This window comes from Oncorhynchus keta, chromosome 37, assembly GCF_023373465.1.
Source record: "Oncorhynchus keta strain PuntledgeMale-10-30-2019 chromosome 37, Oket_V2, whole genome shotgun sequence".
NCBI lineage: Eukaryota > Metazoa > Chordata > Actinopteri > Salmoniformes > Salmonidae > Oncorhynchus > Oncorhynchus keta.
Window position 1 is genome coordinate 1,190,831 of NC_068457.1, and position 18,232 is coordinate 1,209,062.

The following is an 18,232-nucleotide window of genomic DNA, read 5'->3' on the forward strand; positions in this document are numbered from 1 at the left end:
TCCGAAAGCCAGGACTAAATATGGGAAAAATAAAATGTTCCTTTATTGCTCCTTGGTCTTGGAACGACCTGCAAAGTACTTTAAAACTGGAAGAGAGGGTGTCACTTGCTGAGTTTAAAGCTCTGATTGAAGAAAACGTTGTTGACAATTAAGACCATGTATTGTATTGTGTTAAGTACACCCTCAAGGGTTTTTTTCTGGTTAAATAAATAAAACGTTGCTAGAGTGCTGACAAACTTTTCTGTCCAAGCGCTGGGGTGTCATTTCTCAAAAATACAAAATAAACAACTTTTGAGCACTTTGTATACCGCCTCCTGGATCTGTTCATGTGACATGTGGCTTACCAAGGAGCAGAGGTAAGGAGACCAAGCAAGGCAGCCATATGCAAAGTTCTTAAAAGTAGTTTATTTCTGTCACAAAATTCCCAGACAAGGCTTATTTGCATTGCAATATTCACTTTGTTTTTGTGGGAGGAAAGCACACCAGCACTTTGTTTCAAGATTATGTATTTGAATACATGTCTGATATGCTTTAGTTACAAGTGACCAAATTGGATTTGTGTGTGTTCAGACTGTAGTAATTTGCTGACATGGTACCTGGGTGTGTGTGTGCAGTGGTGTAGGCTGATTGATGGTGGTGCTCTCACTCAGAAATAGGATTTGAGTTACTTCAAACTGCCAGTGTGAACAAGGCTTAAGATACAGTGAGCTCCAAAAGTATTGGGACAGTGACACATTTTTTGTTTGTTTTAGCTCTGTACTCCAGCACTTTAAATTTGAAATGATACAAAGACTATGATGTTAAAGTGCATACTGTCAGCTGAGAAAGTTAGACGCACAAATATCATACCCCCAAGACATGTTAACATCTCACCATTACAATAACAGGGGAGGTTAGCATTTTTTTTGGGGGGGGGGTGATATTTGAGCATCTGTAACTTTCTCACTCATCATTGTTCATGATTCATTCAGGATTATCCGTAATCGTGGTAGCATCCACATAATTGTATAAGTGTTTAGAAACATATTCCTATTTTGAATAAAAGTGAATCCAAAATGACACAATGCATAATTTACCATTCCTTTCTATTGGGCACAAAATAATCTCAAACAAAACCAAAACAAACAGCAAATGCCTGTACGTGCTTCGTCGGTCCCTCAGATCCCCTGACACTGTTTTTTGCTTTTGTTCCAAAGCCAGAAAAAAAAACTTTTGGTGAGGCTGCCTTTAGCCACTATGGTCCTAGCCTTTGGAACAGCCTGCCAGATAGTCCATGGACCAGCCGGACAAATTTCACATATTGGTTATCCCCCAAAGTGGACACATTTTTCCACTGGCCCCTGGACTAATGAGGATTTTGATGGCTTCAGAAACTGTAAAAAAAAAATTAAATGAAGAACAAATAAAAGCTTCTCTTTAGCTGTGCTTTTACCAAGGGTGTTCTTAGTTGTCTTAGCCATATTATTTACTTTATTGATTTCATTTACTGCTGCATTAGTCTCTCATATTCACTGTTATTTTACTATTGCTATACTATTGTAATCTTGCCTATCTTAATTTGATATTTGTCTAGAAACGTAAAGCTTTTGTTATATTTCTCACCTTTTATTTTATTTGTTGTTAAGCACTCTGAACTGCATTTGTTGAAAGAAATGTGCCCTCACCTGAGGCAGTCCTGGTTTCTCAGGGTTGAGGAGGGAGCGTACCTCCACGTGCTCTGGTACAAGGGGACAAGCTCCCTCACAAAACTCTCTCATCTCCCCCCACCGGTGCAATACACTCAGGGCCTTGTGCTCATCCAACTCATGCAGATCCTCTTCTGTCTTCTTGTTCTTCTTCAGCAACTCTGAGGACACAAAGGAAACATGATTGCGATAGTGCCACTTGTTCATGTTATGGATGGAGTCATTAACATGCTTATAATGCAGCTGCAGATATTGTCAATTGGCACATGATTGCTATCTGTGTAAATCAGTTATGGGTTTTTCCACACAAAACAACAACAACAAAAAAAGGTAATTACTTTTTGGATCAATCTGAAATGTAATACATGAAAATGTCCTCTGGAGCAAGGATATTTGGTATATGCTGTATATTTGATATTTGGATCTAGACTCTACAACATTTAAGTTTGAAAACTGGAATGTGTGATGTAATCCTTATTATCTTGTCAAATGATTTTCAATTTGAGAATCATTGTCACTATATAGCCTACACTTTCTCGTTCTAAACTTCTAACGCTGGTGGGATATAAGGACGACTGCGGTTTCGTGACAACGACCACAAGAGCAACTGCTCACCGATTTGACAGTTCCAACGCAATTACACTTCCGACACTGCCGAAACAAAAGCAATGAAAAGCTATGCGTTTGTCGGCTAACCCGGGTTACAGCTGATCTGATTGAATCCTGGACACAGTCTTTTCTTTTCTTCAGTTTCGTACAGAACGACCCACATGATAAAGGAAACATACCTTCAGGAAACGCTTCATCGGGCACTTTGAAGATCTTGTTTAGAACTTTGATTTCAAATTCACGGTATTCCGGAGAGGGAATCGCATTATTCCTGCAGAGCTCTGCCAGAATGGCAGATGGTTTCTTGGCATCTCTCCACTTATTGTATCCGTCTCTGCAATCACAGAAAACAGCTGCCTTAAATGACGCTGCAAAGACCAGTGATGAGGTTATGCCAATCTGATGCACCGTAATATCTTGTGCACATTATTGAGATGTAAGGTCCTGTATGGACAGGAATATCAGACACACTTGTCATAGTAGAGGGCGATGCCACAGCCTGCGTGGTGGTGGCTGTAGAAACGGTTCTCCAGGTCGATTCGCGTTTCTCCGATGAGGTCATCAGAGCCCACCAAGTTGTGGTCAAACACCATCAGAGTAATTTCCGTCTCCAGTGGGAAGGACACGGTCAGCTCAAACACTCTACAGGAGAAGTGCAACATGTAAACACACCATACATGCAGAAACGGTCATAAAATAACGCTAATCATATTGTCACACCTTCACAGATTTTTCAGGTATTGTACAAAGAGGATATGAATCTGAATTTGACTGCGCTGGGCCTTTAATGTGTTTGTTAAATAGTGATCGTTTCTGCAATACTCCTTGCAAATGGTTCCACCTTAAAAAAAACACAATGACATCATTCATGTCGGCAGTTCGACAAGCAAGAGTTTTTGGTTTAATGTTTAACTCTGCATAATCATATTCGGTAGTTGAATGTTTATAATTCTTCCTGTTGCCACTCACTCGCCAAACACTGGGTTGAGCTGTTTGGGAATATAGCTGTCCTTGTTGTCCATGCTCTGTCCACCAACTTTCACCACCACATAGGGATCTGCCTTCCCATTAGGGTCAGTAGGGGCCAGGTTGGTGGCCTGGAAATTCATGGGGGAGATTGATAACATTGTTCCTTAATTTGCTCTTATGTAGTAAGGTTGCTATTACTTGAGTAATAACATTGTATTAACATATTAAAGTAATTTATTAATTACTTTGAAATTGCATAGCAATGGAGTTGTGCTGAGGTTTTTGGAATTCAGTTCACATGTCTTGAAAACATAAGCAACAAAAACATGCTAGCTTATAAGCCTACCTTCACAACATACACCCGCACTAGTACTTTAATGGGTGTATTTTGGGGAATTCCTTTGGTAATCTGGCACTCTGCATGTTCGTCCTCAGGTGAGATGGGATAAATCAAAAAAGAACCCTGTGGTAACAAAAACACTTTTTTTACTAACACTGTCTCAACCAACCACACAGTATCAGTACTGAAGAGTGGTTTGACACAATAGTGTGACTCTCTAAGACACTTATGACAGTAAAAATCGCTCTGATTAGATTTTTTGAGGGAGACACATTTCTCTTAGATCTAGAGTAACAATGTGTTCTTATCTCGCTCACCTTGTATTTCCCCATGCTTCTCTCCTCTTCATCCTCATCCTCTTCTTCATTGGCTTTGCCTTTGTAGATGGGGAATGTGTGCAGCCAATCCATGAATTCGCTAAACTCATTCTCCAGTTCTGATTTATAGAGCTGAGAAAACACCCAGGTTATTAATGTAGCCTTACAGTATTTTTTTGCTCACATTTTCAAGTATATTGGACAGACACAATTGAGGAGATAGAAGAAAGTAAGGAGGAGGTATGGTGTGCGAGAAGGCGTGGACCGGATTTGAATCTAGACCCCCATCCACACCTGCCATAGTGCCGTACAGGCTTCATCAAATTCTCACAGAGAAAATTCTCACCTGGAGAGTTGCTATCTTTTTCCGTTTCGGTTTGGGCGGTGGCTCCATCTCCACTATCACAGCATCCTCCTCCTCTGCCTCTAATGTTCCAACATCTGATGAATAAACATGACCTTTAACTCAGAGATTACAAGTGCTCTGTGCATTGAAGCCTTCAATGAGATACAGCGTGTGCAGATTTCCACACTGAGGTGGGGAAAGGATCACTTGGCACACGAGGCTGATGCATTACTGCTGTTGGGTTCTGAGAATATGAAACATACTTATTCATGTCACTGAGAGAGAGAGGGTAATGTATAACGTTTACATTATATCAGCGATCTTATTGAAATATTGAGTGCTTAGGGTTATATACCTGCCTCTGTAGGAGGAAGGTATATAAGTGTGTGCAATTGAACTTGGAATGTGCTGAGTGCAGGGAAGCAATCACGTGGCAGGCATTGATAAGGGCAGAGAGCCATGGATTAGTGATGAAGGGGGTCGAGGTCAGGTCACGTTATTAAGGGAGAAAGAAAAGTTTAGGGCCTATTACTTAGTTTCCTGCCTAGCAGTAAAGATAATGTTTGTTCAGATGGGTAGGAGGAGACTCAGCCTCGGAGAAATAGTTAAATATCAGTGCTTGTGTGAAAATGTTTGTCTAATGCAGCTATTTGATCCTTTTGGAAGAATAAACTTGGTTGAGCTTTCATAGTGTCCGTAGAGTTTTTACTCTGAAAACATTGTATTAATGGAAGCTGGGAATGTCATTATATTAAACTCTTGTATAAAAGATTAGAATCCCCAAAAATGTATGAAGAACAGGGCACAAGTAGGAAAGTAAAGTATACATAGAATAGAGCAGCAAAGTACTTAAGACTTCATTAAGATTGACAGTAAAATATTGATTTTAAAATGGTTGCATTTTCCATTGTAGCTATGAGTTTTTGGGAAACTCACCCCAGTTGAATTGAGCAATTGTAAGGAGGAGTTCACACAATATAGACTTGCAATTCTGAGCATAAGTGGTAAGAATAAAATCAAATAGTCTGTGACGATTTCATTCCCCTATGCATCTAACTAAGACCGGGCCGTATACATCTGTATTAGACAGACAACAACTCTCAGCTGTGTGGAGTACCTGTTTCCTGTTGTTCATCCATGTCCTCCTCGTTTTTAGTCTGGAAATAATAAAAAATATGTCTCACTATCATCAAAACAGATAAACATGACTGTAGATACACAGATAAACAGTACTGTAGAAAAAACAAATATTGACATTTCCTATGAATGAAACATGTATTGCAAAACAAATTAAAATAGTGATTTGATTGTATGCTGATGCTGTATACAGTTGCAACAAACCTGGCCCTCAACAACAAATGTTGGTTTGGCCCACCAGAGACTTCCAGAAACATCTGATGTAATTATGAACCATGTCTTTTTTTTGTTGGATTACATTTCAGCACACCAAGCCCACCCTTGGTATAAAAACATTGCTTAGTTACACTCACTATATACCTGGTTTCTAAGCTCTTCCAGTGACGCATAGTACTTGGACCACCAATCCAGCTCCTCTTTCTCTGGGGTCTCCTCTTCAAGCTCCTCCACTTTGTTCTTCTTGAGTTTGTTCAGTGGAGACTGAGGATGAGAAAGTTGATTTGAAATGGATTTATTCTGTCACAAATCTCATACTGCACTATAAGACCCCATGCCTTTCCAGTAAAATATGTACAGAGGAAATATACAATACTACAATATTGCTGCTTTGTATTATTCAAAACAGGCAATAGTAGGAACATTTAACCGTATCAGTCCCAGGAAATCCCACAGTGAAATTCACTTCTTTCATTCATTGCATTGCTTACATTTCACCAATGATGTCAGCAAAAACCTAATAAACAAATATACATTTATAAGAATGCCTTATGTAAATATAAATATAAATATCCAACTAGTCAAAGACAATGGTGGAGTTTGTGACAGCAACTAGGAGAACTTAAAGACGCTCTGTCCTGGGATTTCCTATGATCATCAAAAAAGGTTAAAGGTCAAATAGGGGGTGCTTTAATTTTAGTTGTGTACTGTCGAAGAACCTCTAACCTAACGTAGCAGGTGTTAAAGAAACACTTGAAACTAGATCGCCTACATGATGGTCTTGACAAGAAGGGAAAAAAATTTTTATTGGAGGTTCTCTGCTGCACTGATCAGCCAATCCAGTAAATGTGGAAGAGGAGCTAAGATTGAGTGTCGCCTTGTTACTCTTCAAAAGCAGAAGTCTCATAACAAGCTCTCTTTCCATTTCCCCTGAAAACAGGAACTTCTGGCTGTGGGGTACTCGCCTCTGCCGAGTCCCCAACCACCGGCAGTGGTGAAGTACTTAAGTAAAAATACTTTAAAGTACTATTTAAGTAGTTTTTTGGGGGTAGCTGTACTATATATTTTTGACAACTTTTACTTTTACTCCACTACATTCCTAAAGAAAATAATGTAATTTTTACTCCATACGTTTTCCCTGACATCCAAAAGTACTCATTACATTTTGAATTTAAAAAATATATTTTTTATTTTACTAGGCAAGTCAGTTAAGAACAAATTCTTATTTTCAATGATGGCCTTGGAACAGTGGGTTAACTGCCTGTTCAAGGGCAGAATGACAGATTTTGTACCTTGTCAGCTCCGGGATTTGAACTTGCAACCTTTCGGTTACTAGTCCAATGCTCTAACCACTAGGCTACCCTGCCGCCCCATGCTTAGGCGGACAGGAAAGTTGTTCAATTCATGCACTTATTAATTACAAGAACACCCCTACTGCCTCTGATCTGGCAGACTCACTAAATACTAGAAAGTCACCCATTTAAATAAGTGCTTGAAAGTCACCCAGTAAAATGCCATTTGAGTAAATGTCTAGAAGTATTTGGTTTTAAATATACTTCAGTATCAAAAGTAAATGTAATTGCTAAAATGTACTTACATATCAAAAGTAAAAGTATAAATCATTTCAAATTCCTTATAATAAGCAAAGCAGAACGTTTGTATTTATTTACAGATAGCCAAGGGCACGCTCCAACACAGACATAATTTACAAACAAAGCATGTGTTAGTGAGGCCACCAGATCAGAGGCAGTAGGGATGTCCAGGGATGTTCTATTGATTAGTGTGTGAATTAGACCATTTTCCTGTCCTGCTAAGCATTCAAAATGTAACTAGTACTTTTGGGTGCCATGGAAAATGTATGGAATAAAAAGTACAATGTAGTGAAGTTAAAGTAAAAGTTGTCAAAAATATTAATAGTAAAGTTAAGTACAAATACACCCCCAAAAAAACTTAAGCAGTACTTGAAAGTATTTTTACTTTAGTAAAACTTAGCAAAAACACTAGAGATCCTGGTTTGAGTCCAGGCTCTGTCACAGCTGGCCGCGACCAGGAGACCCATGGGGCGGTGCACAATTAGCCCAGCGTCGTCCGAGTTAGGGGAGGGTTTGACCGGTAGGGATGTTCTTGTCCCAACTCGCACTAGCGACACTTGTGGTGGGTTAACGGTGTTTCCTTCGACACGTTGGTGCGGCTGCCTTCCGGGTTAAGCGAGCATTGTGTCAAGAAGTAGTGCGGCTTGGCTTGGCTGGGTTGTGTTTCGGAGGACGCACGGCTTTCGACCTTCGCTTTCGACCTTTCAGTCGAAAGTTGAGTTGCAGCGATGGGACAAGACTGTAACAACTACCATGAATACCATGAAATTGGGGAGAAAAAGGGGTAAAAACACAAATTATATTTTTTATATATATATATATATATATATATATATATATATATATATATATAACATTTATAAAGCAAATCGTGCCGTCTTGTTTGCTTAATATAAGGGATGCGAAATGATTTAGACTTTTGATACTTAAGTATATTTAAAATCAAATACCTTTAGACTTTTATTCAAGTAGTGTTTTACTGGAGGACTTTCACTTAAGTAATTTTCGACTAAAGGAATCTATACTTTTACTCAAGTATGACAATTGGGTATTTTTGCCACCACTGAAAACTTTTTAGTGTTCATGAGTCTCAGCTTTTCATAGATGGGTCATGATTGTTTGTAGCTTAAACCGTTACGAATTTACAGATGTTTTTGGGAGAATAATAACTGTTTTCGGGATCCGCCCTTCTCTCACAAACACGGCTCTAGCTCAGCCCCTGTTAATCACACATAATGAAATCAGTGGATGCAGAAGAAATAGATAGTCTGTAGCTCAAAAACACAATGTTAAAAAGGGTTAGAAATCCAAAACGTGCCAGCGTCACGGTGGGACTACCAAAGCTCCGGTAAATAAACAAGCATTGACAAAACTGATCACAGATACCCAGCCGAGGTGCAGGGCGAGAGAGTGTGAAACAGATTGACTGCTCCTCAGCGGGGAATCAACAGGACACCTGCTGTGAGCATGTTGTGCATTTAATCCAACAGTAATCAGTGGCCTCAGAGAAACGACTGGCACTAGTATTACAGCAAACCCCATTGTACAACGTTTGCCTGGCTAGCTCAGGCACACGTTTGGGCACAATCAGAATGTGGACAGGATCAAGACAAAGGATGCATGTTAGTACCAGGCATAAACAGGGCTTTAGCATAAATGGAAACTTTTGTCTTTTTAGTCTTTATGGAGGAGGGGAAATGCATGTGTAGGTTGGTTGATTGATAAGTAAAGAGAGGAGCTGCAGAAGGCTCCAGTTGAGCAGAAAGATGAGATAGGCTAAGGTACAACTACTCACAGTGAAGTTTAGGGGGTTGATGGGAATCTTGGAGGTTTTGATCGGAAGGCCTCTCAGGTCCATTTGCTTCACTGTATTGAGAAGGGATGTCCTCATGGGGGGGTTATTTTCTGAAGGCAATAAAGAGAGGACATGGGACTGATTATTTGTATTTATTATGGATCCCCATTAGCTGCTGTCAAGGCAGCAACTACTCCTCCTGGAGTCTGGCAAAATTAAGGCAGTTATGATATTTAAAAAACATTACAATACATTCATTACAGAATTCATGAAGTCAATCTTTCCTCTACTTTGAGCCAGGAGAGATTGACATGCATATTATTAATGTTTGCTCTCTGTGTTCATCCAAGGACCAGTAGTGCTGCCCTGTTCTGAGCCAATTGCAATGAACACTAGTCCAGATGCGACAAAACTAGAGCCTGTAGGACTTGCCTTGTTGATAGTGCTGTTAAGAAGATAGAGTAGCACTTTATTATGGACAGACATCTCCCCATCTTAGCTAGTCAATATGTTTTGACCATGACAGTTTTCTACACAATGGAATCATGTAGTAACCAAAAAAGTGTTAAACAAATCCAAAAATATTTTAGACTCTTCAAAGTAGTCACCCTTTGCTTTGATGACAGCTTTGCACACACTTGGCATTCTCTCAACCAGCTTCACCTGGAATGCTTTTCCAACAGTCTTGAAAGAGTTCCCACATATGCTGAGCACTTTTTGGCTGCTTTTCCTTCACTCTGCAGTCCAACTCATCCCAAACCATCACAAATGGGTTTGTGGAGGCCAGGTCATCTGATACAGCACTCCGTCACTCTCCTTCTTGGTCAAATAGCCCTTACACAGCCTGGAGGTGTGTGTTGGGTCATTGTCTTGTTGAAAAACAAATGATAGTCCCACTAAGCACAAACCAGATGGGATGGTTTGCTGGTTAAGTGTGCCTTGAATTCTAAATAAATCACAGACAGTGTCACCAGCAAAGCACCCCCACACCATTATACCTCCTCCTCCATGCTTCACAGTGGGAACCACACATGCAGAGATCATTCATTCACGTACTCTGTGTCTTACAAAGACATGGCGGTTGGGACCAAAAATCTCAAATTTGGACTCATCAGACCAAAGGACCGATTTCCTGGGGTCTTAATGTCCATTGCTCGTGTTTCTTGGCCCTAGCAAGCCCTTTCTTCTTATTGGTGTCCATTAGTAGTGGTTTCATTGCAGGAATTCAACAATGAAGGCCGGATTCATGCAGTCTCCTTTGAACAGCTGATGTTGAGATGTGTCGGTTACTTGAACTCTGTGAAGCATTTATTTGGGCTGCAATTTCTGAGGCTGGTCAATCTATTGAAGTTATCCTCTGCAGCAGAGGTAACTCTGGGTCTTCCATTCCTGTGGAGGTCCTCATGAGAGCCAGTTTCATCATAGCGCTTGATAGTTTTTGCGACTGCACTTGAAGAGACTTTCAAAGTTTTTTTTCGTATTGACTGACCTTCATGTCTTAACCTCGTAATTATGGACATGTCATTTCTCCTTGCTTATTTGATCTGTTCTTGCCGTAATATGGACTTGGTATTTTACCAAATAGGGCTATCTACTACTGTATACCACCCCAACAATACAACTGATTAGCTCAAACGCATTAAGAAGGAGAGAAATTCCACAAATGAACAAGGCACTTGAATGCAATTGAATTGCATTCCAGGTGACCACCTCATGAAACTGGTTGAGAGAATGCCAAGAGTGTGCAAAGTTGTCATCAAGGCAAGGGTGGCTACTTTTAAGAATCTCAAATATAAAATATATTTGGATTTGTTTAACACATTTTTGGTTACTACATCATTCCATATGTGTTATTTCATATCTTTGACCTCTTCACTATTATTCTACAATAAAGAAAATAAAGGAAACCCCTGGAATAAGTAGGTGTGTCCAAACATTCCATCATTGGTTACTCAGAGTTCCTCATACTGACATTGGCTGCGGCCTCAGGCCCCATTGGTGCCAACCTTGAAAAAGTAATTTCAATGTCTCCTCTATTACAAATAGGAATAAACCAAATGGTGCAGTTGCATGCAAACTTATAGCCATACCAACATTATCAATATCAACCATCATTAAGTTGGAGACTCCATGTGACTATAAAAATCGTAAAGAACTTGGGCTGATGCATTTGAACGTTAGGAGCTTACTTCCTAAACTGGATTACATCAAGATCTCGGCTATGCAGACAAATCCGGACAATCTGGTATTGACTGAAACTTGGATATCTGTGGACATTCTGGACTCTGATATTAATATTGAGGATATTCATGTGTTCAGAGCTAACAGACAGTGTAAAATAATTTCTGTCTCTTTACTGAAATCCATTTCCCTTGCCAAAAAAATGATGTCACTATCTTTAAAGTGGAGCTGACAGCGTTTCAACTACTTTGCAGTTATGAAACAAAGAGACAATCATAATATCAGTAAAAAAATATCAAAAATATCAAAATTTCAAATTCCATAATCACTGCCCTACCCTGTGCTCTGACCTCTTTCTCCAGATGAAATCTCGCGTCTTGTGACAGCCGGCCGCCCAACAACCTGCCCGCTCGACCCTATCCCCTCCTCTCTTCTCCAGACCATTTCCGGAGACCTTCTCCCTTACCTCACCTCGCTCATCAACTCATCCCTGACCGCTGGCTACGTCCCTTCCGTCTTCAAGAGAGCGAGAGTTGCACCCCTTCTGAAAAAACCTACACTCGATCCCTCCGATGTCAACAACTACAGACCAGTATCCCTTCTTTCTTTTCTCTCCGCTATCTCTCTCAGAATGACCTTCTTGATCCAAATCAGTCAGGTTTCAAGACTAGTCATTCAACTGAGACTGCTCTTCTCTGTATCACGGAGGCGCTCCGCACTGCTAAAGCTAACTCTCTCTCCTCTGCTCTCATCCTTCTAGACCTATCGGCTGCCTTCGATACTGTGAACCATCAGATCCTCCTCTCCACCCTCTCCGAGTTGGGCATCTCCGGCGCGGCCCACGCTTGGATTGCGTCCTACCTGACAGGTCGCTCCTACCAGGTGGCGTGGCGAGAATCTGTCTCCTCACCACGCGCTCTCACCACTGGTGTCCCCCAGGGCTCTGTTCTAGGCCCTCTCCTATTCTCGCTATACACCAAGTCACTTGGCTGTCATAACCTCACATGGTCTCTCCTATCATTGCTATGCAGACGACACACAATTAATCTTCTCCTTTCCCCCTTCTGATGACCAGGTGGCGAATCGCATCTCTGCATGTCTGGCAGACATATCAGTGTGGATGACGGATCACCACCTCAAGCTGAACCTCGGCAAGACGGAGCTGCTCTTCCTCCCGGGGAAGGACTGCCCGTTCCATGATCTCGCCATCACGGTTGACAACTCCATTGTGTCCTCCTCCCAGAGCGCTAAGAACCTTGGCGTGATCCTGGACAACACCCTGTCGTTCTCAACTAACATCAAGGCGGTGGCCCGTTCCTGTAGGTTCATGCTCTACAACATCCGCAGAGTACGACCCTGCCTCACACAGGAAGCGGCGCAGGTCCTAATCCAGGCATTTGTCATCTCCCGTCTGGATTACTGCAACTCGCTGTTGGCTGGGCTCCCTGCCTGTGCCATTAAACCCCTACAACTCATCCAGAACGCCGCAGCCCGTCTGGTGTTCAACCTTCCCAAGTTCTCTCACGTCACCCCGCTCCTCCGCTCTCTCCACTGGCTTCCAGTTGAAGCTCGCATCCGCTACAAGACCATGGTGCTTGCCTACGGAGCTGTGAGGGGAACGGCACCTCAGTACCTCCAGGCTCTGATCAGGCCCTACACCCAAACAAGGGCGCTGCGTTCATCCACCTCTGGCTTGCTCGCCTCCCTACCACTGAGGAAGTACAGTTCCCGCTCAGCCCAGTCAAAACTGTTCGCTGCTCTGGCTCCCCAATGGTGGAACACACTCCCTGACGACGCCAGGACAGCGGAGTCAATCACCACCTTCCGGAGACACCTGAAACCCCACCTCTTTAAGGAATACCTAGGATAGGATAAAGTAATCCTTCTCACCCCCCTTAAAAGATTTAGATGCACTATTGTAAAGTGGCTGTTCCACTGGATGTCATAAGGTGAATGCACCAATTTGTAAGTCGCTCTGGATAAGAGCGTCTGCTAAATGACTTAAATGTAAATGTCATAAGGTTTTAAAAATAGGTTGTATCAGACTTAACATTCCATGACGTACACTAAGGCATTCTTGGCCGAATAGATGGATGCCGTTCAATTCACGGTTAATATAATTCACCAATACATTTCTTGGTATTTCTTGGTCTGGTACATTGTTTCCTGCCTCCATTCGGGATGCACTGTTTCAGTTTCATTTACTCAATATTTTGCACAAAAACAGACAAATGTACAGTAAATAAGGCTGAGAATGTCAATACAATCAAACTAGCAAGGGCAATGATCACAAGTCAGTCATAATGTAGCTAATCAGCTAGCGTATCTATTTATGTAGCAAGCTAAAAACACAGAGCCTAACATTAGCTAGCTATCTAGCTGCTAGGAGGATCATGTCATGTCATTGGAGGAGTGGGTGAGTTACTGACTTTTTCCCCTCATTGTTTTTCGGTGGCTATACACAGCTAGAGATGCAGATCTCAATTGGTTAGCTAGCAAGAACTTGAATGACTTATCCAGATAGCATATCTCTTGCGTTCACAAATTCACTCTGGCTATCTAGTCGGATTTCAGAGCACTCTCGTCTGAGTGTGCCAGAGCATAGAATAATTTATACATTTACGAACATGCAACATCCGCTGAATATGAACGTGTCAGTAAACACAGGCAAAAAAAGTAATGAACATTCTAGATAACAGTTGGTTGAGCATGCCACTTGCAACACCAGGGTTATGGGTTCAATTCCCATGGGGGACCAGTACGAGAAAGTACGAAAATGTATGCATTTACTACTGTAAGTTGCTCTGGATAAGAGCATCTGCTAAATGACTAATTTTTTTATATTTTTATTAAATGTAAACAGCCTAGCTAACCAGCTCTGCTAGGGCGAGTAAAATGGTCAGAGAGAGGTGTTCTCTCATTTGTGTCTAGAAGTAACTAGCTGGTCAGTTAGCTTGGTTGGTTAGCTGCTTGGTGGCGTGCAAGCTGCAGAAGGATGAGTAGGCTACAATTCCCCATTGTTTATTAGTGCAATTTTTACAGCCAACTAGCTGAAAAAGTTTGAGAGGTTTCATCTAATGTTCCTTCGTTAGTTTTTAGCTCATCTTACTCTGGCTAGCATTAATTGTTGATCTTGTTGATGTGCATACATGAAAATACATTTTTATGGTTGTATGGTCAGTACGACTTTAAAGTTCCCAAATGTATGAGGACTCCCGTGGTATTGTGGCTTTTGGCGAATGCGTTTGAATCATCTAAAGTCACGCAACTGTCTGTAAACACAGTCAAGTTCAAAGTGAATGATGGCAGGCCTGTGTGGCAAATGGCTTGCTTACAAAAAGCCTACTTTAGTTCTGGTTGGCTATGGTGCACTGGTCTGCGTATACTCCTGTAATGGATGAGACAAATGTTTTTATTAAGTTTTATTTACTGCAGTGTCTAATAATTGTCCAAAATTCACGGATGATTGGCCACTTCATACTGTGATAGAATTTTCACAAATGCCTTACGTACGTAAAACCAAAATTCTAAGAATTTTTGAAAACGTGAAAATGAACATATATAAGTGCTCGCTTGTCAGAAAATGATCAAAAGTGTCTTGGGGGTGTGTATCAACAGATTTTAGGGGGTTTATACTGCAAAAATGCTGTCAGTTCTACTTTAAGGCTGTGTCTGGGGAAAAAAATGTATTCATAACAGTTATAGGGGTCTACCATCCTCCCTCGGCTAGCCTTTGTCTAGTTCACTAACCTCAGCAAAGTTCACTAACCTCAGCAAAAAAAAGAAGTGTCCCTTTTCCATAATTCTGAGAAAAAAACAGAAAAACATCACAGCTCTTCATTGTAAAGGGTTTAAACACTCTTTCCCATACTTATTCAATGAACCATAAACAATTAATGAACATGCACCTGTGGAAACGGTCGTTAAGACACTAACAGCTTACAGACGGTAGGCAATTAAGATCACAGTAATGAAAACGTAGGACACTAAGGAGGCCAACTGACTCGGAAAAACACCAAAAGAAAGATGCCCACGGTCCCTGCTCATCTGCATGAACATACCTTAGGCATGCTGCAAGGAGGCATGAGGACTGCAGATGTTTCCAGGGCAATAAATTGCAATTCCCGTTCTGAGCGACACCTAAGACAACGCTACAGGGAGACCACCAGGTGCAGGATGGCAACAACAACTGCCCGGGTTACACCAGTAACGCACAATCCCTCCATCAGTGCTCAGATTGTCCGCAACAGGCTGAGAGAGGCTGGACTGAGGGCTTGTAGGCCTGTTGTAAGGCAGGTCCTCACCTGACATCAACGGTAACAATGTCGCCTATGGGCACCAGACAGGACTGGCAAAAAGTGCTCTTCACTGATGAGTCGCGGTTTTGTCTCTGACTTGGAGTCGCGTTTAACGTCGAAGGAATGAGCGTTACACTGAGGCCTGTACTCTGGAGCGGGATCGATTTGGAGGTGGAGGATCCGTCATGGTCTGGGGCGGTGTGTCACAGTATCATCGGACTGAGGTTGTTGTCATTGCAGGCAATCTCAAGGCTGTGCTTTACAGGGAAGACATCCTCCTCTCTCATGTGGTACCCTTCCTGCAGGCTCATCCTGACATGACCCTCCAGCATGACAGAAATGTCAGTGTTCTGCCATGGCCAGCGAAGAGCCCGGATCTCAATCCCATTGAGCACGTCTGGGACCTGTTGGATCGGAGGGTGAGGGCTAGGGCTATTCCCCCCCAGAAATGTCCAGGAACTTGCAGGTGCCTTGGGGGAAGAGTGGGGTAAAATCTCACAGCAAGAAATGTCAAATGGAGAGGAGATGCACTGCAGTACTTAATGCAGCTGGTGGCCACACCAGATACCAGAGGTGTGGACTCAAGTCACATGACTTAGACTCGAGTCACAAATATGATGACTTGCAACTCGACTTTGACTTTAACACCAATGACTCGTGACTTAACTTGGACTTGAGCCTTTTGACTCGACCTGACTTGATTACCCTCCCCAATCACAAATATGAAAAATGATGCTATTTAAAAAAGTGTGCAGTGCATCAACTCTTCATTTAACGGATTACAGTTTGAATCTGACAGCAGCCAATCAAATTGTGCCAGCTGAGAAAAACTTGTGCATGGCAGTGCAGAGGTACGTCGGCAGGTGAATTCAGATGGAGCCCTTGGAAAGATAATACCCCAAATTATTTTTTTCAGATATAAAGACAAAAAAACAGATTGCAACTTGCAAAACATGCGGGAAGAAAATTAGACGGAGGGCAACAATTTACAACTTTGTTCGGCATTTGAAGCTGCACAAAGAACGGTAAGTCGTGGCTAATATTGGCAACAAAAATATATAACTTTGCTAGTCTAGCATGTAGACTAACATAAAGTTAAATCAATGAGCCTCCACACAGTCAGTCAGTGAGGGAACGTGATCATTTCACCCAAGATGAGCTACAAATGGCTAGGCAGTTGGTAGCCTAAATCCTGCCTGATGTTACTGCTGTTCCTAAAACCATTAACATACGTTAGCCTACTGTAACCACACACAGAGAGTGTGTGTGTTAAGGTTGGGCGATTGTGTATAAGCCTACATCGCCCGATTGCACCCCATAGCGATTCTCAATAGTCGATCACTATTGGGGGGGTCTTTCAAATGGCTATCCATGTATTTCCATGGAAATATAACGTTGAAGTAATAAATACAGAGAAATGTTTAAAAGCATTCATGATTTGCATATTAACTATTATTTAAATATGAAATGGTATTACATTTGGTGAAGAGCACATTATGATTTGTTTAGGACTCGAAACTCAAAGTTTAGGACTTGAGACTTGACTTAATACTTGACGGTCTTGACTTGAGACTTGACTCGGACTTGAGTGCTAAGACTTGAGACTTACATGTGACTTGTGAAACAATGACTTGGTCCCACCTCTGCCAGATACTAACTGTTACTTTTGATTTTGATCCCCCCTTTGTTCAGGGACACACTATTAAATTTCTGTTAGTCACGTCTGTGGAACTTGTTCAGAGTATGTCTCAGTTGTTGAATCTTGTTATGTTCATACAAATATTTACACATGTTAAGTTTGCTGAAAATAAACAAAGTTGACAGTGAGAGGCCGTTTCTTTTTTTTGCTGAGTTTAGTATGTTGTCTTTTTTTTTACTAAATCAGAAGTTATTATCCTGGGTGACCTAAATTATGATTGGGAAATGCAGGCTTCAGACAATCTAAAAGACGTGTAATGACCTAAACCTAACCCAGCTGGAGACTAAGCCTGCACAGCCCAACCCTAAAGATCCTTCAAAGTCAACTCTGATTGATCTGAGTCATTAATAAAATAAATTATGCTTGGGTCAAGGCTAGGAACACAGGCTTAGGACGGGACTGGGAAGCTTTTAAGCAACTGAGGAATCATTGTGTAAGACAAATCAGAAAGGCTAAATGTAACCGCTCTTTCGTATTGTAATGGCAACCCTGCTAAGTTCTTGAAAAACTGTCAAATCACTGAAGGTTTCTACTTCCTCCTCTCTGCCACAACAAATTAATTCAGACACTGGCCTCGTTCTGGAAAAAAATGCCATCATTGATGCATTTAATAATTTTATTTCAGAAGGCTCTCTTAGAAAGAACTGCTATGTCTATTCACAATGATACTGGGCTGGATGCTGATATGGGAAACTTAATATAATAATAATAATAATAATAATAATAATAATAATAATAATAATATATGCCATTTAGCAGACGCTTTTATCCAAAGCGACTTACAGTCATGTGTGCATACATTCTACGTATGGGTGGTCCCGGGAATCGAACCCACTACCCTGGCGTTACAAGCGCCATGCTCTACCAACTGTGCTACAGAAGGACCACCTCCATGCTGTATAAGGGCTATTTGACCAAGAAGGAGAGTGATGGAGTGCTGCATCAGATGACCTGGCCTCCACAATCACCCGACCTCAACCCAATTGAGATGATTTGGGATGAGTCGGACCGCAGAGTGAAGGAAAAGCAGCCAACAAGTGCTCAGTAT

General features: G+C 41.5%; 1 protein-coding gene across 1 annotated transcript in view; it reads right to left on the minus strand.

Moving 5' to 3' along the window:
- The window catches only part of LOC118370045 (fer-1-like protein 4), a 101,239-nt gene that overhangs the window by 15,194 nt on the left and 67,813 nt on the right, over window positions 1-18,232 (minus strand). The window contains 10 exon segments of the mRNA XM_035754803.2: window positions 1,665-1,846; window positions 2,474-2,628; window positions 2,766-2,936; window positions 3,264-3,391; window positions 3,610-3,726; window positions 3,921-4,052; window positions 4,267-4,361; window positions 5,384-5,423; window positions 5,764-5,883; window positions 9,007-9,116. Coding sequence (XP_035610696.2) covers window positions 1,665-1,846; window positions 2,474-2,628; window positions 2,766-2,936; window positions 3,264-3,391; window positions 3,610-3,726; window positions 3,921-4,052; window positions 4,267-4,361; window positions 5,384-5,423; window positions 5,764-5,883; window positions 9,007-9,116 — 1,250 coding nt within the window.